Source organism: Poecilia latipinna, unplaced genomic scaffold, assembly GCF_001443285.1.
Source record: "Poecilia latipinna isolate Pla-1442-1.1 unplaced genomic scaffold, P_latipinna-1.0 Scaffold289, whole genome shotgun sequence".
NCBI classification, from domain to species: Eukaryota; Metazoa; Chordata; class Actinopteri; order Cyprinodontiformes; family Poeciliidae; genus Poecilia; species Poecilia latipinna.
The window spans coordinates 607123-635047 of NW_015112905.1; the positions used below are offsets into that span (position 1 = coordinate 607123).

The 27925-nt window shown below is 38.9% G+C and overlaps 1 protein-coding gene across 9 annotated transcripts in view; it reads right to left on the bottom strand.

Annotated features, from left to right (window-relative positions):
* The window catches only part of celf6 (CUGBP Elav-like family member 6), a 163901-nt gene that overhangs the window by 58481 nt on the left and 77495 nt on the right, over positions 1-27925 (bottom strand). For all 9 annotated transcript variants that reach the window (XR_001425178.1, XM_015034159.1, XM_015034160.1 and 6 more), the window contains exon 3: positions 1319-1367. Coding sequence is in view for 8 of the 9 variants with exons in the window: in XM_015034159.1 (XP_014889645.1) it covers positions 1319-1367 (49 nt within the window). In the remaining variant the exon portion in view is untranslated. The remainder of the gene's footprint in view (positions 1-1318; positions 1368-27925) is intronic.

Consider the following 27925-nt stretch of genomic DNA (forward strand, 5'->3'; position numbering starts at 1 on the left):
TTGTTACCACTGAGTTGCACACACACACACACACACACACACACACACACACACACACACACTCACACACACACACAAGACAGGCCAAGGATAAAGTTGTGGAGAAGTTTAAAGCAGGGTTAGTTTGTAAACAATATGAAATGATTAAAAAAATCTCACAGTGCTCATCCTCAACATCCACATAGCATCGTGGATGCTGTGTCCATCATTGGAAATAGGTTGCATGACTGTCAACCTAAACAGACAGGTCTACCAAGGAGAGTATTAATCAGAAAAAAGAGTGGGTGGTCTTTAGAGGACCTGCAGAGATCAATGACTTAAGTCAGTCTCATGAAAATTATTAGTCATACACTTCACAAATCTGGTGAGGCAACATAAAAAAAAATGCTGAAAGTGCCTCAACAAGTCATGTTTCTAGTTTGCAACAAGCCATATAGGGGACACAGTGAACATGAAGATGGTGCTCTCTTGAGATATACTCAAATCTGATTTTTTTTTTTTACTTCACATCATTCTAAACATACAATTCCTGTGGTAAAACACGGTACTCGCAGCATCATGCCATTGTGATGCTTTTCTTCAGCAGGGAAAAGAAAGCCTGTCAGAGTTAAGATGGAAGATGCCAATATCAGTGCAATCCCATGTACAACCAGAACTGCAATGGAATAGTTTAGATCAGATCATATTCAGTTGTTACAACAATTTAGTCAAAGTACCCACTTCTGTAACAGTCCTTGATAGCAAGCGAAAAAAAAGTGCTCCGGTCAGATGAGACTTTTATTTGCTAGGTAGACCACATCCTTATTTTTTTATGCACATAAAGAGTAAGCATAGATACACTGAGTACTGATGGTCTGATGGTCACTTAGTTGTGCTAGCACAGTATCTACAGCACCCCTAAATCAATAGTGTCCATAGGAATGCGTTTATACTTTTCAGTGTCTTTGAGTATCTATCCCTCTCTGGAGTAGGCTATGGCTGTAGACATAGCCTTGTGGAGGTCCTGCATTTTTTCTTCTTTTTTTTTTTGCTACATTCTTTTGTTTCTTTTCGCTTTCACTTTGTATCCCTTTCTGCTTTGCCTCAGAAGTTTTTTCTATGGCTGTGAACTTGAGACAGCTCCTCTGCTGGTGCAGATGGGAAGTCAATAGAAGCAAGTGACCTATATTATGGGGAACTCTACTAACTCCCAGTGTGTGTCTAAGGTGAGAGCAGAATATTAAGGATTGCATGAGTGCTATAGCAGAGTTTGTGCGTTTGTCTGCGAGTGTGTTTTTTTTAGGGGTTGTTCACCAGAGACTAGACGAAGGTTAATTACCTCCCCGTCCTTCGCTGTCGGCTGGCTTCACCTGAATGGGTCGGTTCATCTGGAGAAGCAAAAAGGAAGAGAAAGGAAATTCCAGTTTAACCAAACACAACAGGAGGTAACTACAATATATACAAAGTGCAAAAAAAAAAAAAAAATCAAATGGCAGCGTTTCTGGTGTCAGTGTCCCACATCTGCTCTGCATTGTGTCCTAAGCACAGGAATTAAATGGTGACAATGATGAAAAACAGATAAATCTGGGCAAAGCTCAATGCCAGTGTCTTTAATTAATCCAGGACAAAGTCTCCAGAGAGCCTGAATTCCCCTCACAGTTCAGCAGAATTAGCACTTTTCAATGACAGAGCCAAGCTGGATATCAGATGGCACTTGGAGATTAATATCATTACATCAGCTCCTCCCAGCCTCACTGGGAGTGGTCTTTTCTGACTGGCCCTTGCTCTTCTGTCCACTACTGGGTCCAGACTTACAGTCACCAACTACAGTCTGCTCATCCCTGACCCTCCACAATTTCTTCTGCACTTAGTCTGGCTCGTCTCTCTACGCCCTTCTGCACCTCACACCCATTAAGGCAACGGCATGGTCAGTCTGTTCTACCTGGTGTGGCCATCTTTTTTCTCCCTGGAGCTATTGAGAGTCTAGGTGCAGCACTGCAATAAAACACTTTCTGAAAGGTTAACAGTAGGAAGGAGATCAACAAGCTTTGAGAAAATTTGATGTAGAAGTGAGACCAAAATGTTTGGAAGCTAACATAAAAAAAATAAAACCTCGATAGGTTCTTTCTCGATAGAGTTTCAAGACAAAAACAGTTTTAAAGTTTAGAGTCATACCATAAGATGCAGCTCACAAAGCGTGCCTTCACATATCAAATCTGGCATTGTTTTTCTTTGTACTTCAGGCTTTAGTGAGTCTGTCTTTCTAACTAGACATTTCGACCAGGTTTTCTCCCGGTAACAGTGCCCACTCAGATCAGTCAGCTGCAGGGCAACGTTGTGGATGTTGTGCCTTCAGGCAACACAGCATTCCACAACACTTGACATGAACTGGAAACATGGCAAAAATATAGACCCAGGATGCCAGACATGCATGGACATGGCTATGTACATGGTGACGTATTGCACTACCCTGGCATTACGCATTAACGCTAGAGTAAAGTTTGTCAAGAAAAACAAACACATTATCAAAGGCTAGTGAAGAAAGATTTGTACAGAAAAAAGGTATTGTGTAGTATTAATATCCGCTGAAAAGTAGGTCATAAATGTATAAATAACTGAGTTGACAACAGAAGGACCAATTCATAACTTTTCAGCAGAAAAGTTAATTAAACTTTCTCATGTTGTACACCCCTTCTCACAATTTGATCACCAGTTAAGCCATTCTGATATGTTTTTTTTTTTTTTTTTTTTTTTTTGGTGAATGACTGTCTCCATCTTCAGACAAACAGAGTGAAGACCTGAATGTAAAATGTGTCTTTGTTTGAAGCTACTGTACTGGGGTGTAATGGTTCGTAAAAGTAATGTTTTCTTAAATGTTTGGTTTGCATCAATAAAAATACAAATTACTTACAAATTTGTATTTTTTCTATTCCTTGGTCAGCAGTGAACATGTAATTTCTTAAAGCAAGCTAAAACATGCTTTTAAAATGTAACATTCATTGCAAAAAGGAAAATATAAAAACAGCTTCGGTTTTAATTGACATGAAAAATCAGTCACGTTCTGTATTGTGTTCAGTGTGACTACTACGTCTTTACTAATAAAGAAATTATATTTGAAGGAAAACATGAAATTGCACCATAATGACATTATCTTTGTAATACAGAATTGCTTAAATGCTTAAATTATGTCACTTACTGAGCTGAAAGCTATTGGAAAAACATTTAAAAAAAAATACAAATGTGTGTTTACTGTTTCTTTGGAGGGGCTTTTATTATGTCTATTTTCAATAATGCACGGATTATGCTTACATGTAAATCTAAAATAAGGTCCGAGGAGGAATTCATAGCAGTCAGACAGAAACGGAGTGAGAATCACAGACTATTGGGGGGGTTACAAGATTTCATGCTTACATTTTTATATGTAGTCATAGCAGTTTGAAGTGGGGGCAGAAAATGAATATTATAAGAGATTTATGACGCTCCCAAAATCCCTGTCCTGTGATCATTCTGCTTCCAGGTCTTAAACGGCAGTGACTGGTCAGAAGGCTTCATTAGTAGCCCCTGAGCCACTGCAGCAACAAGAGTCATTTACTAACCCCAAAGTACACTTGGAGTTGCTAAGCAACAAAGTGGAGGTAGCCAGCAGGCAGACATGGCAGCTAGGTCGTTGGTCTGCAGGCTGTTTGCCAACCAATTGGCAATTCTCTTCCACACTATTTTTTTCTTTACTTGGTCCAAGGAGGTGATAAGGAGGCAAAAAAAAAAAAAAAACTTAACTCCCACTATCCAGTTTGTCCTACTTTTATGCCCCTTTTTCAAGATTCTGTCGACGTTTTCAGAGCGAATCTACTACAACTTCAGCTTCCTGCCAAATTATGGCGTTGAGCTTTATGCCCAACTGTGCACCTGTAAATAGCACTCACATGCATGCATATGGCTGGAGTACAGATGCTTCTCTGAGCAGCTCCGTAGCCTCCTCTGCAAACATTTTATTGAGCGGACAGCTGGAATGCTTCTAACAAGTGAGGTTGCTGCACAAACATTTTTAAGTTCACTTTACTTTTATCGTCTTTCTCTCTTCCTTTTTTTTTCCCTCCGACGTACTGCAACACACACAGAGGCACAAAAGTCTTGGGGCTCAATAACAGCAGGTGGCTTAGGTGACATTTTAATCCCTTATTACTGAGTGCAGGATTAGCCAACAGATCAAGGCAGAGTTAATTATATGAATTCATCAGAGGCTGGGCGAAGAGGCTGCCTGCTTTCCCCTTGGGCCAAGACCTACCACCCACTCTTTGTGCGCACACACACACACACCTATGCGCACACACAAACACACACACTGAGGAAAATGACAAGTGACATTCTATTTATGAGACACCAGCTAGCTTCTTATTAGTACTGCATTGACAAGGAGCGGAGACAACATACATCATGGCCTCCAGAGATGCTTTGAGACAAATGACATCAACCACCTTACAACTGCTCACAGCAAATTTAACAACAGAAATGCTGTGGATGAAGACAACAGACTTCTTATCATCCTGCAGACGTGTGTTGTCCGAAAGTTCAACCCCCCAACCCCACCCTGCACCCGTACACCAAATTTTTTTGCTTTATCTTTGTCTCTCGATGTCCCTTTGGCCCCCAAAACCAATATGCTTCCCACCACAGCCCCTTAATGGGTTGATCAATGCTGACAAATAGGCAGCTCATGCTGTCTTGCAGGCCAACTCACAAGTCTGTGCGTCTGTGCTGCTGCACTTACAGAGGCCATTTCTCTTTTTCCTGTTTTCTTCTTTTTTTTCTCTTTACCCCATATCCAACTCTCTATATTTCCCCCTCTTCATGCTCTGTTTCCTTTATGTCTATACATTTTTTTTTCTTTCATCTAATCTCCAGGGGCAAATCTATATCTTTCATTCGACTATGATGAATAAAAGTCAGCAGCAGTCACGGAGGGAGAAAGAATCACTTGTGTGGAAGAGAAGAACTTGCTTACGGTTCCCAAGAAAAGACAGCGTTCAAGTTTCAGAGGTAACACTCCGGTGTTTTTCTGTGCATATTTCCCTTTTGAGCGTTTGTCTAGCCTCTCTGGTTGACACAGAGTATCAAAGTGAAAGGTAGACAAGGACACTATTGGACTGCGTTTGAGTGTGATCTCTGAATAGCACGGCTCACAAAGCAAGCAAGATGAACGACTCAAATTAGAGGAAAAGTTGTCACAAAAAGCACGAGTGATTTTGATCCACTTAATGCCTCAACTGACTGCAATTATTATGCCTTGCTGTTTCTGGATGGGTAGAATTATCGAGCATGTGACAGAAGAAAGAGCTGAACACAATAAACTTAAGTTCTAAAAAAATTACTTGATCAACAATTTGAAATTCTTTGTTTTTATTGCTCCTTGTTGTGAACTCAACTAGAAAACGGAGAAAATACACCCATGATTAACTGTTCAATTGTGGGAACTGGAAAAGAGTATGCAAATTGACGCCACAAAAAAAAAAAAAACATGCAAACATGGGATGTTCTGGAGTGGAATTTTGCAGAGAAAGCACATGATTAAACACTCAAAGAACATTGAGTGTGACTAGATTTCTAGAACACAAAGAGCCTTTTTAGCTGTTTCCTGTGTAATCCAGCAAACAATTCAACATTTTTCTTCTTAACTAAATAGCTTTCACTTAGATGAAGCTATGTCCTTCTCAGTTGTTTATTTCAATAATATTTGGAAAAACAGAGGTAGCATTCTGCCATCACATAAAATTGACACTATAGCATACATAATTTGATTAACAACTAAAACGGTCTTCAACACATTTTTGGACATTTTGAAAAAAATGTACAGCTTTAGCTTCACAAGTCTTATCTACTATGTATACAGTGCACATAATGTATGCTCTCCTGCTATTACATTTACAAAAATGTGACTTGAATATGGTAGCAATAACATTAAAAATAAGAATACCCAATATCGCTACCATATGCAAACTTGTTGTAAATATCCTGAATAGATAAATATTTCCTCCACATGCTAGATTGTTGAACTCAAAACAGCTCCACCTCTCTTCTGATTTTGCAAAGAATTGATAAAACCCCTTGGTTGGACTTACAGGCTCTCCACACGTCATTGCTGCAATTAGCTTTGTTGGCTCGTTGTTTTCTTTTGCACAGAAAGCACACCTTCCCAGAATGTTCATGTTTCTCCCCGCTTCTTTTCACTGTTCTCATCTGGCAGCCTGTTAATGCAGTTAGCAGAGCCTGGCTATGCTAAAAGGGAGTCTAACGTGAGTAAGCATGAGTGACATGAGTAAGCACGTTTCAACATGCTTACCGAGGATGAAGCAGCAGGTCGAAGTGAAGATTCAATGCAATCTGTCGCTCCTCTCAGACAGACATTTTACTAATCGGAAATGTTTGATGAACTTGAATTTGACTGTATGAATCTATGGATTTGCGCAATTTGTCATTTTAATCTGCATCAAACTATGTTTGAACAAATTTCAAAATAATAAACAAGATTGAATCAAATTAATGTATAATTGGCATACATAGATGGAACTGGAGAAAAAGGACATAATTGGATTGCGTGGTAATTGATACGATATAAACAAAGTGAATGTAATTGAATTGAAAAATCCACAAAATGAATAAAAACTCCAAATTATGTTTCTTCAATGCTGTAATAAGTAGCTCATTGTTGTAGACTGAATCCAGCATAAGACAATACAATAAAATAAAAAAATCAGCACAGGCTTTCTTGCATCATGCTCATGTTCTCCAAGACATTTTTTTTTTTCATGCACAGCTGTGACTTTACATTTTACTAGAGGTTGAAAATATTATAGGTTAATTGTGATATTCTTGGAAAAATGGGGTTATGAATCATTATCTGCTCAATGAGACAAATTACTTGTGTCATCCGTTTTAAGCAGACAGTGACAGCAGCAGATGACGGATGTTTCTATACAAAGAAAACAAAAAAAAACTTATTTAATGTATCTGCAGGAGATTCAGGATTAAGATAAACACCACCTTCATTTAAAAGCATGGAGTTAACAGGAACATTAACTTCATGCTAATGGAGTTCTAAATGTTGCAAAGGTCTTTGCAACATTTAGAAAGCACATGAGATGTGTTCTCAATGAATGCACATTTCTTGAGAAATAAAACACATTAAAATATAGTTAATGTGAGCAAAGCAAACGGCTACAAAACTGTGATCTACATCATTTAAAGAAAAAACTAATTAAGCATAAATTATTTGATGTGAATGAAAATAGTTTTTTTTTTGTTTTTTTTGTTTTTTTGGAAACTATAAACTTCAAATTTAGCTTTATCCAGAACTGGACCTAACAACTGGATTCCCATCAGATGTCTGACTCAGATGTGATGATTTCAGTTTCATTTATGAAAGGTAACGTGTTCCGGACAAGCCGACCTCAACTGAGGATTTATGATCGGCCAGAGGCAGTTTGAAGAGGGGTTTGTCTTTCTGGGTGTCTGGATAAACTGCTTTGAAACACAGAAATCATTCTCAAGCCAGTAATAGGTCCTTTGACCTCTATTTCTGCAATGAAGTGCCTCTAAATTCTAGCAAAAGAAAAAACGCCAGCTTCATAAAAAAAAAGTGACAGAACTTCCAACACTGCTTTGCTAATGTGTGATATATAGCATGTACATTCAAAAGAAAATTCTGTACTTCTGTTCGGTTTTTTTTCTTTTTCTTGATTCACACACAAAATTAAAAGTTTTAGTTAGAAACTGAAGCATCTCACGGTTGACTTATATCACTGAAAAAGTAGCTCTCAGATCCCCACACACTGTAGCAGGCCAAATTACTGTCTCCATCACCCAACGCTCACACGTCAGGACATCCTGCCCATCACTTCTGTCTGGAAGGGGAAACAGGGCCAGCACGGTGGGAATCAGTCTTCCCCTCAAATTGGTGTGCAAATTCACAGCGGCCTCCCTATGAGACTACAGAGACAGGAGAGGTTGGGCCCCCTGCGCATGTTGGTGGGGATGGCTTTGAGCTGGAGTGATCACACGCTGCCTGTCTCCCCCGAAAACACATGAAGGAGCGCTGTGTCTGCCTCACTGTGAGGAAGAGTGAGAAGGGGTGCTGACAGCTCAGCCGAGGGTTGCTGACAGTGAGATGGTGTCTATTTTTAGCTCTATAAGCCAGAGCTCCTATTTAAAGATTACATATTCATTGTCGGCTTGGAAAAAGGGGGAGGTGTAGCATACACTTAAAAAAAGAAAAAGAAAATAAACCATTAAATGAATAAACAAATAGAATAAAAAGTTGCTAATATCCAGTTGACAGAGTAATCCCCGTTGTGATGCTCCTCTGTTTGTGTTGGTCTCTAATCTCCGTCCCGTTTTCCATAATTACCTGGCAATTGATCCCCCCATGGAGTATTTTTTTAATTAAATTTATCTCTATGTATCTCGTATTGACTCCTTGGTCCTCTGAGAGGCTCAGCCGAACATCTGAATCAATTTTTAACACCGCACCCTGCTTAGCCTGGTCCACCCCAATCACGTCTTGGGGACTGTAGCCCAGCCTGCATCAATAACAGTCTTATTCTCTGATTCTATATTTATTTCTTACCAATCTGTACCTAACAGGCCTCCTGCAGCGAGGAGACAGCACGGGCCTTACAAAGACAGACAGTTGATGAGAGATCGAGCCTTCGTGTTTTATCTTCTGCTCCATAAAGCCTCTGTTCTTCCTCTTACTGTGGATGGACGGCTGTGTAGATCACTGAAACCAATGGCCAGTGCACTATATTACATTTATTGCCCCCCATCTTTTCCTCCCTATTTCCCTCCTTCCTCTTCCTGTGAAAGTGAAGAGGGTGGAAAAAAAGGCAAGGTGAATCAGTCTAGAGGTGGGTTAGAGGAAGGAGGGGGTGACAATTCGACACAGTGAGACAAGACTAACAAATTAGTCAAAGTGACAGGGAGTTTTATGAGGTCTGTTCTTGTGAGGCGAGAGCTCCTCTCTTTCTCTTTCATGGGCTGCAGGGACACTATACTGGGGCATTCAGTGTGTGCATGTGTGTGTGAGGGTGTGTGTGTGTGTGTTCGTTTGTGCATTTGCAATGTTTAAAAGATCTGAAGAGAGTAAAGGAACAACAAACAATGAGAGGAAAAGGGAAATAAGACCCAGTCTGCAAATTGTTTTTCTTATTTTGGTTGTTCTGATAAAAATAAGAATTTTTTTTTTTTTTTTTGTCGATTTAAAAAGTTCCACTTTCATAATTTACCAAGTTAAATCTAACATATTTTCAAAGAAACGATATGCATGTTTAACAAACATGAGTGGATCCTGATAACCAACCAATTGAAATAAAACACAAAGGAGGATCTGCTCCTAAAATATTCCAACTCTGTTCTGACAAAGTTTGTCAACTTTTAAATAAGCCATTATAAATGTATTTATGCCATTTATAAATCACAGGTTCATGATGCCACAGAATTTATAAATTTTATGTGGAAAAAAAAAAAAAATTAGCTTCGCTTTCTGGTTGCCAGATATATTTTGGAAATGATTTCTAATCCAGTGTATTCTTAAACATTTATAACTTCAGTAAGGCTTTTTTTCTCTCTCTCTCTTAGCCCATCCATTAAAGGAATGACTCATTTTTCAGTATCTTACCATCCGTTACCATCTGCAGCATTCCTTATTGATTTAGAAATGTCATTCCAACATGATTCAAGCTGTCAGATGTTAAACTTTTGAAGAATGTCTCATCAGATCGGGACCAGTAGTTCAAAAACTAAACAAATGCTTCGCCATCTCTTTGATCATTTCAGCACCTACAGTGTTTGTGAGTGAAGAGAGGACAAAGTGACTGGATGCAGAAGTGAACAGCAATCAACTGTGACTAGTTTGACACATTCTTATGTTTATGGCAGCCACTTTCATCTACAGTGACTTAGACAGCACAGGTAGGTGGTCTGATTGATGTGCTTTATCTTATTCTCAGTGGCGGGACTCAATTCAAATTTTTAATTAAGTTAATTCCAGGTTATATAATTTATTAATCACAGTTAATCACATTTTAATCGAAAACTGTCTATCGAACAAAAAAGGAATCATTTTAATTCAATAACCCTTTTTGGTGCAAATTTATTGAATAAATATTCGATTGGTTCAAGCTTTCAAGTGTTTCACAAAGCCCTGATCATTCATGTAACTTCTTAAAAAAAAACAAAAAAAACAATGGGTTAGAAATTAGGAATGTGGATGCTGAAATTAGTTGGGCACATTTATACAGAGTCAAATTAGTATCAAAAACATTCATAACGCGTATAACAGGATTTATAAACATACTGCAAGCAGAAATGTGTATGACATACTGCATAAATGTGTACCTCAACATTCACAAATTTGCAGTTTCTCAAATTCACAAGTTTCAAACTGCACAAGTAGTAATATACTACACACGTACAGCAGCTGTGGACGGATCGGCGCATGGATCAGCTTGCCTGTGCATTCAACTTTTGAGACTTTCTCACCGCATGAGATTCACAAATGAGACTATGCATTCAAGGCAGAAGAAAACCTTGAATATCTGAGCATTAACCCGATAGTGGAAATATCATATTTTGGACTTTGCCCAGTAGCCCAAAATCACTATATTAAATACATGCACTTACATAAAGTTACTGGATTCTAAAATTATTAATTTTGTAGGCTGCACTTCTGAAAGTGCAACCTTCCTAAATTAAATTGGAAGGTTCTTCTACTCCTAGGAAAATAAAAAACTCTCTGAAAACTAATGAGAACAGCAGGGCCAACTTGTGGCAGCGGTTTAGCCTCCATCACGGGACAGAGTGCACACAATGATTGGCATCCACAACGTGCCACCTCTTCTGAAGTAAGTCTGATCTTAATGTGCAGCTAGAAAGAAAAGAAGTTAACAGATGATGTCACTTTAAAGAACAGTAGCTGCGTCCCTGAGAACCGTAGGACACCAGCTAACATCCACCGTCCCGTGACATGACCCAAGCCCCAATACAAACACCACCAAAACAGCAGGTCAACCCCCGCCTCTACTGTTCCCGTCCCTATTAATCCAAGGTTTCCCCCGTAGCATCACCTGTGTTTTTGCTTACAGTGAATGAAACCTGTAAAAAATCAAAACCATCTGAGTTTATAATAGTGCACACTGCTTTTAGTGCATGCAACAAAGCACAACAAGTCCAATGCTCGGGCTCAAGCAGACAAACAAAAAGCCAGAACAGAAAAGGCAACAATAACTCAGCACCTCCCCGGGAGCACCTGTCTTTCTGCAAGGCCACAGTACAAATGTTTTGGACCCAGCGTGTGGAAACAGTTAAAGTGGCACGCAGTGCAAAGAAATGCAAGAGAATAATAATAAGTGGGAAGGTAATGACACAATTCATCTGTCAGATTTATGAATGTGTGTCCCGTTTTGCTCCACTCGTACCTGCCGGTCGGGTCTGTGCTGCAGCTCATACACAATACTGTGCTGATGAGGAGTCAGCTGAGAGAAATTACAGAACAATTGGGGAATAAAAATACTGATCTGCTAAAACACCGAGCAGCAAAAATGGTACAGTTCTTACTAGAACACATTGACCCACTGTCTCCAGGTATGAAAGGAGTGTTACAGTATTGTGATTTCATACTATTTTATTTTCTTTAATATTTGATCAGAAAGAATGATACAATGCCAATCATTGGTTTGTGACAGTTTTTTTTCTTTTTTGTTTCCGATTTTAGAGTTTATCTTAAAGATTTTGATTTTGATCATTTCAACCTCTTGGATTAAAGAGCTGGCTTTCTAAGTTCTTCAGTTGAATCCTGTTCAGTGCAATAAACCTGGATGTTATTATTTTCTAGACTTCCGGTGTTTAGTGTCAGTGCTCTTAATCAACTGTGAGTTTTTATCTGTCTTTCAGTTTTGTCAAACCTTCTCCTGTTTCTTTACTCTTTTGGTTATCACCGGGTTCCCTGCACTGTGGTAACTTGTGTTTCTTCTTTAAATAAATTGTTTTTATCATCCATCTAATACCTGTTACTTTTGTGCTTCCCTGCACCTGGTTTCTCAGAGGCCAATGTGAAACCCAATTTTGTTTGGAAAAAGGTACAACCAAGGCTGTCAAAAACCTGACAGTAGCATTAATCCAGTTAGGAGGGTTGACCTTAAATTTCAGCAAATATTGCATAAATCTAGAGAAAGAATACAAAAATTTTTGACCCAAGCCATATTTTTTTAAAGGCAATTTATGTGAACTTTGAAATTTAAAGAAAAGTGAAAAAAAAAAGTTGTTATTCTTAATATTGTACTATACTGTAGCTCCGTGTATCACCTGCATAGTTAAGGTAACTAAGTTTTTGACTTGTTATAATCTGAGCTAGCGGGAGGATATAGATATTAAATGAAAGGGTCACCAAATAGAACCTTGTGGAGCCAACCATGTGATTTCTGTACTCTGAAAAGTTACCCATTGACACAAAGAAGCCACTATACTTTAGCAAAGAACTCAAGACCAGTAAAGTACGGTACAGTTCCGGACAACCCGACTCCAGCTCTCCAGTCACTTCCAAAATATCTCATGGTCAGCAGCATCATGGTCAGAACCCTGTTACAGGTTCAGAACCGAAAGTGTGTCCTCTAAATTCACATTTAACAATATTTTGTATATATTTATTTTCTTGAATTGAAAATCATAAATTTTTACTGTCTAAACATTACCATGTAATGTGTCACTCAAATATAACTGTTAGGAAATAAATCTTTAATGATTCTCAGTACTGACATAAAAACTAATAAATAGCTGTAATAAAATTGTACAATGTAATTATACATTTATATTAAGATATAAAACACTGGACTGATTGTACTGAACACAGACAAAAAAAAAACAACAGATTTATAAACCTCCTGACATTCATACTCAAACTTATAGTCGTTTTAATAATGTAAAGAAGGAGTTCATGAATAAAACAAGTGCAACAAACAAATAAAGCAAATGCTAATAATGTTAAAATTGAAGATGAATTATTTTAATGTAAGCAGACTCCTATTCCACACTCAAATGTACTTTAGCCATCACAAACAAGAAAATATAAATGTTATAAAATATTTGCTTACTCTCGATGCAACACCAGTTATACACACATATGTGGATGTAGTGGCAGCTCAGCATCTGAATGCCTTTAGACCTATACCAGCACACACACACACACACACACACACACAAGCGCACGCATGCACACACACACACACGCACACACACAAAGGCCCTACAATTGTGTTCCAAGATGCTGTTAGCAAAGAAGGCTGTTTGGGAAAATGATCACATCAATCGAAGTGATAGATAAAAGACTGGGAGCAATTGATAAAGTGCCACAATTATTTGTAAGATGAATGGCTGAATTTGCTTTTGAAATTGGACTGGATCTCAGTGCAATAGAACAGAACTCATCATCATCAATGAGCCTGTCGTCAGCTTGCTTTGTGTCAGAACCCAATATCAGTGTGGACGATTGGATCCATCTGCCAAATGGGATCAAACAGACCTACTCACATAACATCGAACATGATGTATAGTGACCAAGTGTGAAACGTATGAGTTTAAAAATGCACTATACATCACTGGGTGTGTTGTTTTATGAGTTTTGGTGAAACAACTCCCATCAACACGTTAGTATGTATAAGAGTAAAGGATTTAAGACACATTAAAACTCATGAACAGGAAAAAAATATATATCAAGGCATAAAAAATAAAACATGATGTACAAATTGTATCCTATTCAAGTTAAATGTGTGTAAGATAAATGTAAACATAAAGTACAATATGAAGAGTGTGACACTGTTAAAACCAGCCTTTAACAGTGCGGGGAGAAATCCCTTTCTCACATCTTTTCGGGTTATTTGTCTTTTATTGGTATTGCTTAAAAATATTTGCAAAGTTTCAGCTCATAAAATTTGCACTATTGTATCACATAATTTATTTAAGCCTATAAATCCTTTGGCTGTTGCAGTTATAAGCCTCATAATGATGCATTGGTTAACAGCCTGAATATTTGAGCCACATAAAAATGGTAATAGATTAAACTAGGGGAGTGTGTTGAGCTAAAGTGTGTCTTTTACTGTGTGTGCATGCTTGCAATGTGTGTTCAGGGTAGATATCAGTAACGACTCAAACAGCATGCATAGGAGAGCATCAGAATGCACCGTATCTTCCCTCCATCCACAAAGCTAAAAAAGAGGGACAAACTCCGTGGGGGTTTGGAGGAAAACACACTAAGCAACGTATTGTGGTGGGAGGGAGGTGACAGGGGTCCAATGATGCAGGGAATGCGTGTAAATGGCCCATTATTAGGAGAGAGAAAGGCTGAATGATTGTTTATGCTCACAGATCTACCAAGAGAAAACATTTTTGCAGCCAAAATTGCTTATTTACTTCTCCGTCTTCACTATTTGTGGTTCCTGCGACAGACATTACATCGAATTCAAGTGCTCTTTATATCAAACAAACATCTGCTTCAAGCTATATCTCTGACAGGGAGGATTGCTTTGGAGCTTTGTTTTTTAGTTTTGTATGCATTAGGACTTATTTGATCACAGGAACCCTGTGTGTTTTCAATGTATGCATTATACATTTAGAATTTTTCTCTCCTGTGACCTATCCTGTATTTTTTGTTTTTTAATGTTCTTCACTGTGGTAGTCCAGTGCCTCTCCATTCTGTCAAAGCTCTCACTGGCAAAGAGTTAACTGAAAGGTAATTAAAGTTTTCTGAACAGAGACTTGCAGACTCACACCTACCTGTTGTTTGTTTTTGTTTTCTTTTTTCTTATGCACATTGTCAATGGAGTAATCTCCTTTCTGCTTGTCAATGTGGGACTATATGTGCACTACATCCTGACATACCCTTCACAATTCTGTCTCTATTTAAAAGCATGCCCCCACAGTTATAAACAGACATGTAGCACACATGTGCATGTGTGCTCCAGCGTCTGTGGAAGATCTGTGGGGACCCTTGCTGTCAGGGAGCAGACCACAGAGTGTCCCTGCTCCCTGCTCCACCTGCTGTGACAGCTAATTAGGCCTGTCCACAATGGCTGGCCTGTCTCGGTGCTGAAGTGGGTTTCGTGGCATGCGATGTCAGGTCATGCTATCGGGGTGGCATGGAGGATAGTGCGACCAGCTGATAAGGTGCCCTGCAGTGTTGTCTGGAGACACGCTTCACCTGGGACCACCCAGGACGGACGTGGCGCGGCCTCGTCTTTGAAATACCCCCCTTCCTTCATTAATCACGCTCACGTGCTTCTATTAGTCCTCCATTTGACTAATCAACAAGCAGGGCCTCCACTGACATCATTAACTTTCATAACAAGCAACAACGGTCTGGGAGGGGCCTTTCGAAGCCGCTTGTGAACATTAACCCTTCCTCGCCAGTAATGAGCCATCCTTATCTCGTAGTGTACCTCAGGGCCTTCTGTGGTGCTCCTGTTGCCTGACACCCCCCAGCCTGTTCTGCCATTAGGAGACAGCAGTAGCTAGCGTCAAAGCTCTGGACGCTCCAGGCAGACAAGGAAGCTTAAATAGCATGGTAGGAAGTTAACGCTGACAGGAGGGGAGGGGGTAAAGTGTATTTTTGGGAGGGTGAGGGATCAAAGGAACTGACGAAATGGGATGAGACAGGGCAGCCTTAGCCCCTCGGGTATGTGCGCTTCTTTTTGTGTGTGTGCGTGTGTGTGTTTGAGTTAGATATGATGCAGGGAAGGAAGCACAGGTTGGAGATGGTGACAAGAAGCTCAGTCGTTTGCCTGGACCAGCAGGGGATCATAAGGAGAGAGAACAGTCCCCAGAGCGACTGTACAACCTCCTGGAGTTTGAGCTATTTAGATGTAAAATTACACATACACGCATACATACATGCAAACTGAGCCGTAATCTGCCAGTAATCCTCCAGGGACAAACATGACGAATTTAAAAGCCCATTGTGTGTTACTACTTGCTTGTCACATTTAATCACATATACAGTATCTTGCGAAAGCATTTGTATCCTTTGAATTAATCCATATTTTGTCATAGTACAAGCAGAAAATTCAGTGTGTTTTATTGGAACTTTATGAGCCAGACATGATTGTGAAGTCCAATGAATATAGAAAATATTTTATATATCTCCTAATCACACTTTCAGAGTTTGATTTGTAAAGAAAATCTCAAACTTGCAAATACTCTTTTAATTTGATACTTCCAAATGAAATTCCTTCACCTATGTATGTGTATTTCATTCTTAAACACAGCTGCTGTAAAAGGCCTTAGAGGTTTGTTAAAGGACAATAGTGAACAAGCAACATCATGAAGACCAAAGAACCCACCAGTTATGTCTCGAAAAACATTGTGGAGAAATCAAAGAATGGCAGAATGATCTAGGCTTTGAACATGTCATAGACCACAGTTCAATTGCTTCAGCAATTAAAAAAGAACAGTTGGAAACCTGTCAAGACATGCTCGTCCATCTAAGGTAACTCATAGGCCCATACTCACGCTGGAGGAGCTGCGAAGATCCACAGCCTCATCTGAAGAACATTTGAAAAATGTAGAAAAAGGTCCTCCAGTCAGATACAAAAACATGTTGGTCAATCTGCAAAGTGCAACGCACCATCATGCCACAACATAATGAAACACAGTTACCACATGGTGATACAAAGCGATAGGAACGCAGTTTATCAGCAAAGACAAAGGAACTGGTCAGAGTAAAGAAAGAAAGATGGGTGGAGTTACATATTGCGCATATCAAAAAGGAAAAATGTCAGAGGCTAGCCTAGGGTAGAATTTTAAATTTTACCATGAAAATTACCCTAAACATAAAGCAATGCAAAGGATTAGCTTAAAGAAATCACTCTGTCAAAGTCCAAACCTAAATCCCAATGAGAATCTTTGGCAAGACAAATCAGGTAGAGGTATACCCCCAAGGCTCCTGCAGCTGCAAAAAGTACTTATGCACAGAGTCAGGTGGCTGTGGAATACATTCACATCTGTAACAGTTATGGGCTTTGCAGCTATCTGCGGCTACAAGAGCAGCATCAGAAGATGGTTCTTTAAGGAGCCTGAGGTGTGAATGAAGACACGAAGCAATGGTTTTAGTTTTGGTGTATATATTAGTGATTTGGGGAAAAAAAACAACAGACAACTACAAATGCACGAGAGACAAATTTACTCAAAATAAATAAATTCCAAGATCATAAAGTTTTTGTCCTTTTTCCTTAGCTCGCCATCCTTAGATCCAGTAGAGGATCTGATCCATCAAGAGAAAAAAACCCCGACCTTTGGGAAGAGAGTGGGGCGATCAGCTGTTGCAATCCCGGTGACGGCCCAGGTAACAACCGCCAACAGTTCAAAGGATCAAATCAGTGGATGCAAAGATTTTGATGAATTGTCAGGAAGATGCCAAAAAGCCAGCCACAATCACAGTGGAACAGGTGATGAAGTTCAAACTGTGCGCTGGAGGCGGGGCTTTAAATAAGTTGGCAAGTTTGGGGCAAAACAGGAAGTGAGTCCGCAAAAATAAAAGTCTTGACTAATTGACTAATTGCGGGTTACACATCGTTCACTCTTCAAATTTGTAAAAAATAATTTGAAAATCGTGTATCATTTCTCTTCCACTTCCCAATAATGCACGACTTTGTGTTGCCCTGCAACACAAACTCACAGCAAAAAAACACTTAAACCATGCAGCTATTGCACAGCTCTGTATGTCTGTGGTACGTTAGACCTTGGAGCGTACAGCAAGCTCATCCTCTCCTAAATGTGAAACTGCATGGGTGGCTTAAGAGCTCATCCCTCTGAAACATCTGTGTGTACCACATTGCCATGATGCTGTTCTTCCTTTATTTTTAGAGCAAAGAGCTGTACCCAGACATTTTTATGTGAGCCATGTTTAAGGCGAGGTGATTGCTATGCGTACTGAAATAAACACATAAAATGATTGTAATCATGCAAGTGAGATGATTTTTTTTTAGAATGCTGTCACCAAGAGCCGCCTGCTAGCTTGAAAGCAGCACCATATGCAAAAGCAAAGAAGTTAGCAACTATAGGCAACTTTCCAGATTATCCTTCAAATATACCAGCTGTTAAGGATGCTTGAGACACTGAAAAAGCAGACTTTGTCAGAAATTTACAATGTTATTATGCTCATGCATTGACTCCAGTAACTCATAGAAAGGACAATTGGTAACTCTTTTTAATAGCTACAGTATCTTCTTTCTTCTGCTATGACTGATGGATCATCATGGAACAAAAAACAAATAAATTAATTTAAAAATCATTATTTTTATTGTCTCTCTAAGCTTCCTTACAATCACTTCTGATCAGAAGAATTGTTCTATTTTGATATGTAACTTAGAAAGGATGCACATGTTCTAGTTCCCCCTTTGGGCTGAAACATATTAAATAGGCTTTTAAAACCTGTTGCTAAATAATGTAGCTATGCTGATGAATCCCATGTGACAAGTCAGCTGTGCTGCACATTTGAAGCGCAGTTCATTTTGAAGTTGCAGGTTATTAGGTTGATGCAGAGTGCTAGCTCAAATGTTGGGGAGCTGGTTCTACAATGGTTCACACAAAGCAATACTGAAGGAAGTCTGTCTGTGTTTATTTGCTTGTTTTCTAAATCATTTGTTGGTTAAATGTTCTAATTTGCAATCCAAAACAAACATGCATATGCACGTGTAATTTGTGTCAAGAGGGGTTAGGTATGAAAAGGGTTAACAGATTATTTTCTATCTCTTATTGGTGCTTGTAAAAGGATAAGAAGAGGAAAAGTGGTAGACGGAAGGGGAGTTAGAAAATGCCATTTGGGGGAGAGCCAAGTGGGTCTGCTAAACGAGTGAATTCTTATGCAAATACATGCTAATTTATGCGCACAAGGCAGTGGCAGTGCCGGAGGCTGCTTTGATTGGCAGTTGCAGGTCTGTGTGTGCTGAGGAAGGGACGTTTGGCTCCCGGTGCCTCAGCAAAGTTGGGCACGGCTGCCTCTCTGTGTTCTACATGCTTTGGATCGACCGCCTGCACACGTCTGTAGCCCATCCTCTCCACCGGACTAGACGCTCCCACCAACCAATGGGGCTCTGATCCAAAAAACTCTCCACACACCAAGAGTTCAACACAGCCAGCTCCAATTCCTCCATGGGTGGAAGCAGCCAGGGCATCATTATAAAATCAATGCCCCAGCTTCATCTTGCCTGGCTTCCTGCACGTGTCTGTGTGTGGGGTAGGATTCAGGGCTTGTTTGTGTTGATTATGCAAGGTGTTTGTGAATGACAGGCACCGATGCAATGCTATACAGTTTCTAATGTGCTAACAGAGAAGCTCCGGGTCAGGGCCTTCCATGGCTTCCGGAGGAAAACGAGCTAAATGAATGAACTTGTGCCTCACTGCCAGCCTGAGGAAATGTAAATGCCTTTTGTTTCTGTGGCAAGGTGTTGTCAATGCAGAGCAGGGACACATCTTAATAACAAAAATATATATATTTCTGAACACAAAGTAAGAGTAATTGGGCAGATGCTGTTTATCATTTGTTGCCTATTTTTTTTTCTTTTTTTTTTTTCATTTTGGTGTTTGCAAGTCACAAAGATGGAAAACAAATTTAGGCAGGCAAGGATGAAGCCATTACTATGTCTATTACTCAGTCACACAGGCCCCCAGGCCAATAGAAAAACACTTGGAAATCACTAACATAAAATACAATATGTTCTCTAAAAATACACCACATTTTGCACCACCTCGTAAATATGCGCTGTTGTGATGAGGTTTCCTGGAATGCAACAACAGATTTTTCCCCGTTTCTTTAATGTACTATTTGCAAATAATGCAATCATACTACGGTGTCACAAACATCTCAGTCTAATATGCTGCACGCAAATGTTTTTAAACCAAAGTGACTGATAATTTCTAACCTCCCCCCTCGAGCTCTTCCCACATACCAAAACAGAAATGGTATGTTTTAAGGTCTGCAATTATACCCTCTGCAGAGAACAGGCAGCGAAATGACTCAGTTGGCACCCCAACACCCTAATCCCACACTCCCCATGCACCCCATCTCAGCGGGAAATAAAGCTAAACCAGTTATGTGGATTTGGAACAACACATCCAGCCTTTTGTTTGTCACACCTGGGGACCACAAATGGATTCTCATCACACAGAAGATTGAAAATTTATTCTTATTTTCACCTGGATCCCTCTCTCATATTCCTCTCGAAACATTTCACTCATTTTGCCAGCCCATGAAGTGGCCCCCAAAACTACCCCGCACTGTCCTCACACAACTAATCTCCTGTCTTCGACATTTGATGACAACAGAGACACGAGGTGATGTTCGCTCATCGCCCGCCGTCAAATGTTGGCTTTTTGAAATAGCATGCGCGCCCTATGCATATTTCATTCCTGAGTTCAATCACTGCAGAAGCAATGAATAATACATCTTTTATTATATTATTGCAAGAGATTTGTAACACTTGAAACAGAATGCAATATGCAGTTTATCTCCGTACATGGCGAACACAAGGTGCTTCCGTGGCGTCTGTCTGCGTCGCCAGGCGAGGGGGAAAGAAAGGAGAACAGAGGAAACAAGCTCGTGTGACTCCTGACAGTCCATCAACCTCCCTGAGCAATTATTTTCCCAGCTGAGGCACTGGATGCAGAAGCCGGCGATGTTCTCTGGGTGGATGTCAAAGCACTTGAACAAAGAGTGTAATATTTTTTATCATGTCTGTGTCTGTGTTGCTTTCTGACACAACATATTGTCTTTGCAGCTTATGTCAGCATACATTTAGTATTAATGTCTGTCGCCAAAAGCTTTGTAATCTGTTGTGACATTTTGGGTGTTTAAGTAGCCGTATCACACAACAGCATCTTGTCTTGCACTCATACACTACAACCCAAAATCAAATATTTAACATGACAACAAGTTCAGAGGACTCAGATGTCTGAAAGTAACATGTTCATCTGTTCAAACAATCAGTAAAATAAAAAAAAACACTATGAGAATATCTACTCAGAAAGTATATATGTCCCCCAGAATTAAAGTACAAGACTTTTAGAATATGTTGACAAAATCTGGTAAGAGTCTGTCCTGCTTACTCATGTGAACTCATGCATAAAAAGTCTTTATTCTGAAAGTAACATAAAAAAATCAGACTAGTTTGCAATTGCACACAGAGAAACAATTAAATTTTTTGTCATTATGTGAAAAAAAAATTGATGCAACATCTTGAGACATCAGCCAGCCTAGCTTGAGTGAGTGTGTCCTCCAAGTAGACAACCATCCTAATAATGCCACCAAATTAGTTACAAATGGCTTGATGACAACAAAATTTGTTTTTTGGAGGGATCATTGTGCAACCATCATCTCAGTTCCATTAGGAAAGCTGAAAATGTTTTGTGTGAGCAAGGTGGCGTACAAACTTGATTTGGTTCCATCAGTTATGTCAGGAGGAATCGGCCAACCAACCCTCAAGTTATTGTAAGTAGTATTGTGAAATAATAACAAAAATATTTGACTCAAGTCATGCTGTTTAAGGGGCAATTTTAGGGAATATACGACTACTGAAATTCCAAGAAAGCTAAGAAAACATCCAAAAAAATATATTCATGCTCATTCATCAAATAAAAATAAGGTGGCAACTTTAACTGACTTAACAGGAAAAGCTTAAGTCAGTTACTTAAATGACATTGAGGAAAACGATGGTATTTTTATGGTGTGTGTAAATATCAGGTTTTAACACCAAACAAAAAAAATTTGTTTTCTTTGTCACATTTTGTTATATTTTTTACATTGCAATGAACAAATTCCCATACTTCTGCACACCAATGTAGAAAATCTGGCATTATTAAAATCCTCCCTCAATCATCAGATGGCTTTGTTTTGCAGCCATAGCTGAGGTCCATTTTGAAATTTAATTTCCTGGAGTACAGGGTCGAGAGCTGATGCCATTTTATATGGAATAATTGAAGTGTTTTATTTTTATTATTTTTTCCCCCCCTGTCATGTGTGAGCTGTGCGGTGAGTGTTTGTCATCGGCCTGCCTCATCCTCTTAGAGTTGGAGGGGTGAAAGCTTGCTGAAGGCCCGCAGAAAGCCCTCCAGTCTCTATCGTTTAATTTGACGAGGAGGTGCAAGGTGAGCTGGAAGAGGAAATACGTCTCACTGCTGTTTGCCACTTTAGAGCTCACTCATTGCCTGAGGCTGTTGACCACACCATGTAAGGTTTTATGCTACAAACACGTCGCCACACAGCACTTAAATTACATTTGGGCCTTGGCTGGGGTGAGCAAACGCCTGGCCAGAAATCAATGACTGGATACAAGCCTCAGCGGACATGGGAGGGCGTTAGCTTTCATTCCAAGTATTGATGAATGCCAGGTACATTTTAGCAAACTACTGTAGCTCACTGAGTTTTTGTACACTTCCTCTATTTGAGACAAGACTTGCTTTTAGAAATTTACATAAGAGGCTTGAATTTTTTATCTGCAGCCGCAGCAAAAAGACAAGTGTCGCTCTCTTTGCATCTCTGTCTACCAATATATTAGGTGGGATAGGGGGAAATGTTTAAAAAAAAAGAATAAGTAGATGGATAAATAAACATTGTAACTCGGCTTTGCTTCGTTGGTCTGTGACTAACTGGATAGCCTTTAAGGTTTAAAAATCCCACAGTGTGAAACAGACTGGAACACATTGAGCTTTGGCGCAGCAGAATAGATTTTCATTTCCTTAATCAACTTTCTTATTCAGCCCCGTTTTTTTCTAAGGAATTAATATAGATCAGTGTTAATGGGAGCCAAATACGTGAGTGGCAGCATGCGGAGAGCAGGCTCAGTGGAGGAGAGCAGTCTTTTTCTCCTTCACCAGGAGCAGCATCTGTTGCTCTCCTGCTCCAGCACTATTTACAGATAGCTGTCATTATTTACGCCTGATGAGATTCTATCTAATTTGTCAATCCACAGTGTTCAGGGACAAGGACAACGAGAATGAGCAACAAAGAAGTAACACGGAGGGATGATGTACATTTAACCTGAAGAGAGTATAAGAATGAATTTTCCCCCGTACATTTTAAAGCACTGGACAAAGCAAAATGTGTCGGACACCAATAAGCTCACATTTAAACAAATGCCAATCCATAGGCGGGAATATTCCCAATGGTCAATTTTACATAGGAATTTCATTTCAGAACGGGAATAAGCATATTGTTTTTGCTCTGTGTTACCCATCTCATACTAATCCATAAGCATTTAGCCAAATTTTTCAAGCTTGCATGTTTAAAGACACAACATGTACACTGAGATAAGGAGTTCTCAAATTGTTTGGGATCATTTCTCACAATGTTACAGTTCACCTACACAGACCTGTCAACACTGAGCAGATATAACATTATGACCACCTGCCTAACAATGTATGGCTACATGGACATCACCAGACTAAAGCCTTGAAGCTGTGCAGTGGTATCTGGCACTAGGCTGTTATTAGCAGATCCTTTAAGTCCTGAGTTTATGTGAACAGACTTGTTTGTCCAGCACATTCTACAGATACTAATATCTGGGGAATTTGAAAACCACGTCAACACCTCTAGATTTCTTGTACTCCCCAAATTATATTAACATTTTTGTTTTAAGGGTGCATTAATCTGCTAAAACACAAACCAGTTTTGATATATCTTGACCACTACAGACTGGAAACACCCCACAAATTTAGAAGTTTTTGTTGTTTTTTTTATCCTATGCTCACCCAAAAAATGAGGCCTTGTCAAACTTGATCAAATCTTTATATTTGTCTATTTCTGTTTAAAATTATTCAACTTGGAGGTCAAAATATTTACTTCCTGCTTAATACATCACACCCAACAGTAGTTGCCATTATGAAAAGGTTATGCATATTTTTCATATGAACTATCAGTGGTTACGATGGTTTGCCTGATACGTATTCATATCTTAAGCTTGATCATTAACTCTGAGCTCTTAGCTTTGAGATTGTTATGCATTTAAATGAAAATGTACATTTCATTCTTTTGTGCAATTTAAAAAAAATACTGAATTCTATGCTGTTCATTTAAAGACCACCAATTCACAACATATGTGTCAGGACACTTCAGAAAAAATATAGTCCTTTCACTTTAAAAAGCACATACTTATTATCTGTTTGTGTGTGCATGTGAAGAGAAAAAGAGAAGGGGGAACCGACAAAAAATACAAAACATGTTCCTTGGAATGAAAGTGACAGTGAGACAAAAGAACAAGAAAAGACCGCGACAGAGAAGGAGAAAGTGACAAATGCAACCAGAATAAAATGAGATGACAGAGAGAGGCAAAAAATAAAGAACCAAGGCATGTCGAAAGTGAAATAATAGAGGAAAAGAGGGAGAAAAAAACAAAACGCAAGAAAAACTTACAGATGGAGAAAAAAGGGTGACTTTAAGTGGGATTGGCTGTGGCCACAAAAAATGATCTCTCTATGATTGCAGTTCTCTTTGCAAATAACATATAGTGTCACTTTTAGTTTGCTCAATTCAGGAGATGGATAGTTTTTTTCTACAAAAGAACAATATAGATGCAGAAAAAAACATATTAAAAAATACAAAATTGTCAAATTTAAAGAAAAGACACAGCTTTACAACTGGTCTAAACTGTCATATGTCAACTCATCATAGTTTACAAACCTTCAAACTAAGTATATATTTAGCTTTTCAAGGCAGACACAACAATGGACATTGCAGCACCATCTACAGCACATGCTGCCTCAAGATAAGCCAGCAAAGTCTTCATCTAAGATCACAGATTTTCACGTGTTTCGTTGGTAAAACAGTAAGTGTTTTCTACCTTCACAAACTTCCTCAGGTGTCAAACATGCTTTTATAGTCCAGCAACAGATCACATTATCTAAAATAGGATGTTTTCCACAGTCTACGTGTGACACTCACATGTACACCTCTCCCGTTTTACCAGAGGATAACCCTATGGTGATATGGCCTTGCAGGGTGCAGCATCTATAAGCTCCTTTTTGTCTATTGAACAAAAGCATTTCACTCTGGAAGATTACGGTCAGGGGCGATTAAGATCTCTGCCTCACTGAAGAAGGGGAAAGGAGACATGCTCTGTGTAACCTCAAAAAGAGAAAGAAGCAAAAGACAGCGGAAGAGATAAAACGGATGAAAACCTTCCTTCACTCCAGAGCCCCCCGGCTGCTCAGTGGGTGTGGCAATCCCTGTGCACGAGCAGCATCATTGGTTTCTCCGACTTTGAATGGATCTCTTTCTCCTTGTTTGTAACTTTCTCCCCACTGAATCTCCTTGCATCTTCTTTCACCTTACTGCTTTCAAAAAAAAAGATGAAATATCCCTCGTGTGTTTGTCCTTTGCTTTGATCTTTCTACAGTCAAAGTGTTATCTGTTGCACTGTGGCACCAAGTGTTGCATTTCATGATGTTTGAGGCTTAAATTTGAGTTCAGTCTTCTGTCACACTTGTAAGACTGTCCTGGTGAGTGAGTGCTTTAACAATATGTTTGAAATATCACTTTGAAAACTGCTCTGATCCTTTCTATCATCTAGAGATTTTTATGAAGTACAATGACATCAACATCTTTGCAGGGCAATAACTCAGAAATATGTGAAAGGACGTGTAAGCATGTCATGTAATTCTACGATATAATTCATGTTTCAAAGAACAAGTTATATTTCTCTTGTAGAGCTAACTTCCGCTTAACTTCTTCAATTTGCTCTTAGATTATGATTAGGGCCACTTTAGAGATTCAAAGTAGAATAAATGACTTGAACTATATAAGATTTTGAATCACTGAAAAATGAATGTAAAGGATTCTGTTCATGGTGTTAGCGGACAGGATCTCAATGAAAAGGAGGGTAAATCATCCAAACCAGACACCAGACAGGGTTCCCTTGTAAGTTGTGCAGATGATGTGGTTTACATGATGTTTTCAGACCTTGAACTTCACCACGGATTGTCGCAATTCACAACCCAAGTGCAAAATGGCCAGTGTCAGGGTCAGCTACTCTAAGTCTGAGGCTATGGTTCCCTACCAGAAAAGTGTAGATTACTCCTTCAGGGAATTGGAGTCAAGCAGAGAACTTAAAAGATCTTGGGGTCTTGCTCATGAATGGCGGTAGTATGGAGAAGAAAATCGACACAGGTCTCATCTTAAAGTTTGTAGGTGTTGCTCAGGTCTGTCATGGGAAAGAGTCAAATGGTAAGATTCTTGGTTTACCAATACATGGTCCAAATCTTGCCTATGGTGGTGAATTATGGATCTAATTGAACGAACATCCTGGGTAAAAGAGTTAGCAATGAGTTTCCTCGGCAAGATGATTGGACTTAGCATTTGAGACAAATTGAGGAACTCCCTTATTTCCGAGGAGCTCAAAATAGAGCCAGTATTCCTTCAAATCAAAGGAGTCATTTGAGGTGTCTGATCGAAGTGTCTCCCAGAAACATCCTTTTGGAAGTTGTTCAGGTGTGTTCTTATTAGGAAAAAACCACAAACCCACTATATATAGCTCTTCTGGTATTCAGAGGACTCATGTAGAATATAGTTTAAATATTTTTTTTATAACACCGTGTAAGTTTAATCATGCTATTCATGACCCAAACAAATTGTACCTATGTTAAGCTTCACGCATCAAAGGTAAGTTTACTGTATACTTTTCCATTCTTTTGCCAAATGTTCCTATGATGCACAACACAAGCAAAAGTAAGATGCCAAATGTCAGTATTGGTGAGAAGATTAATACTCTGCCCTGAAATGTCACAAGTAAAAATGTGGATGCTGCAAACCACAGATTCCACCGAGTCGAATTTAAAATTTGCCATAGCAAGGATCATTTTCTGTTAAGCTTACCAAGAAGCATGCTCTCTTACTATTACTTGGATCCAATACTTTCTCCTACATAGCCATCTCTCTCTCTAAAAAAATCTTCTACTCCAATTTGGGAGAATCTTGAGATCCTTAAATAAAAGTCCCCAAAATAAAAAAAGAAATTAAAGATAAAAAGAATTACAAAACTACCATTCTCCCATTTTATTCTTTCTGCCTCTTCTTGTTTCATTCTCAGTTACTTTATGTTAGACACATTTTCTGCCACTTAGGATCACTATATCTGGCCAAAACATCCACTTTAAAACCTTAATCAATAAAAGAACAGTGCCATTTAAGTAACTTGAGAAGGTCATTACATTTTACTGTTGTCTTGATAGAACTATATAATGAACAAGACAAGGACTTTGAAGACTTAGAAGAAGAGATCTTAAAAATGCTTTTGTTTCTATTAACTACGTCCACTATAGTGTATAATGTAAATAATCGGTAACACTTTATTTGAAGGGGGTTGAATAAGACTGACATGACACTGTCATAAACATGACATAACACGTCATGAACATGAATAAGCCTTCATGAATATTTATGACTGTTGTCATAAAGTGTCATTCGGTAAATTATGACACTTTTATTAAAAAGTTGACATTATTCAAAATGTCTTTGTTATGACAACTTAACTTTAACCAAGAAATCATTACTGATATAAATTTGTTATAAAAGTATTACTGATTGCACTTTAAAAATCAGGTAAATTTATGTTATTAAAGGTAAAGTTTAAACAGTAATGATTTCCTGGTTAATGTCAAGTTGTCATAACAAAGACATTTTGAATAATGTCAACTTTGTATTAAAAGTGTCATTATTTACCAAATGACGCTTTATGATAACAGTCATAAATATTCATGAAGACTTATTGATGTTCATGACATGTGCTATGTCACGTTTATGACAGTGTCATGTCAGTCTTATTCAACCCCCTTCAAATAAAGTGTTACCAAATAATCACATAAATGATTTAATCTGACTAGAACTCAGTGTAGAACTATTTTGTTTATTATTTTCTCACTG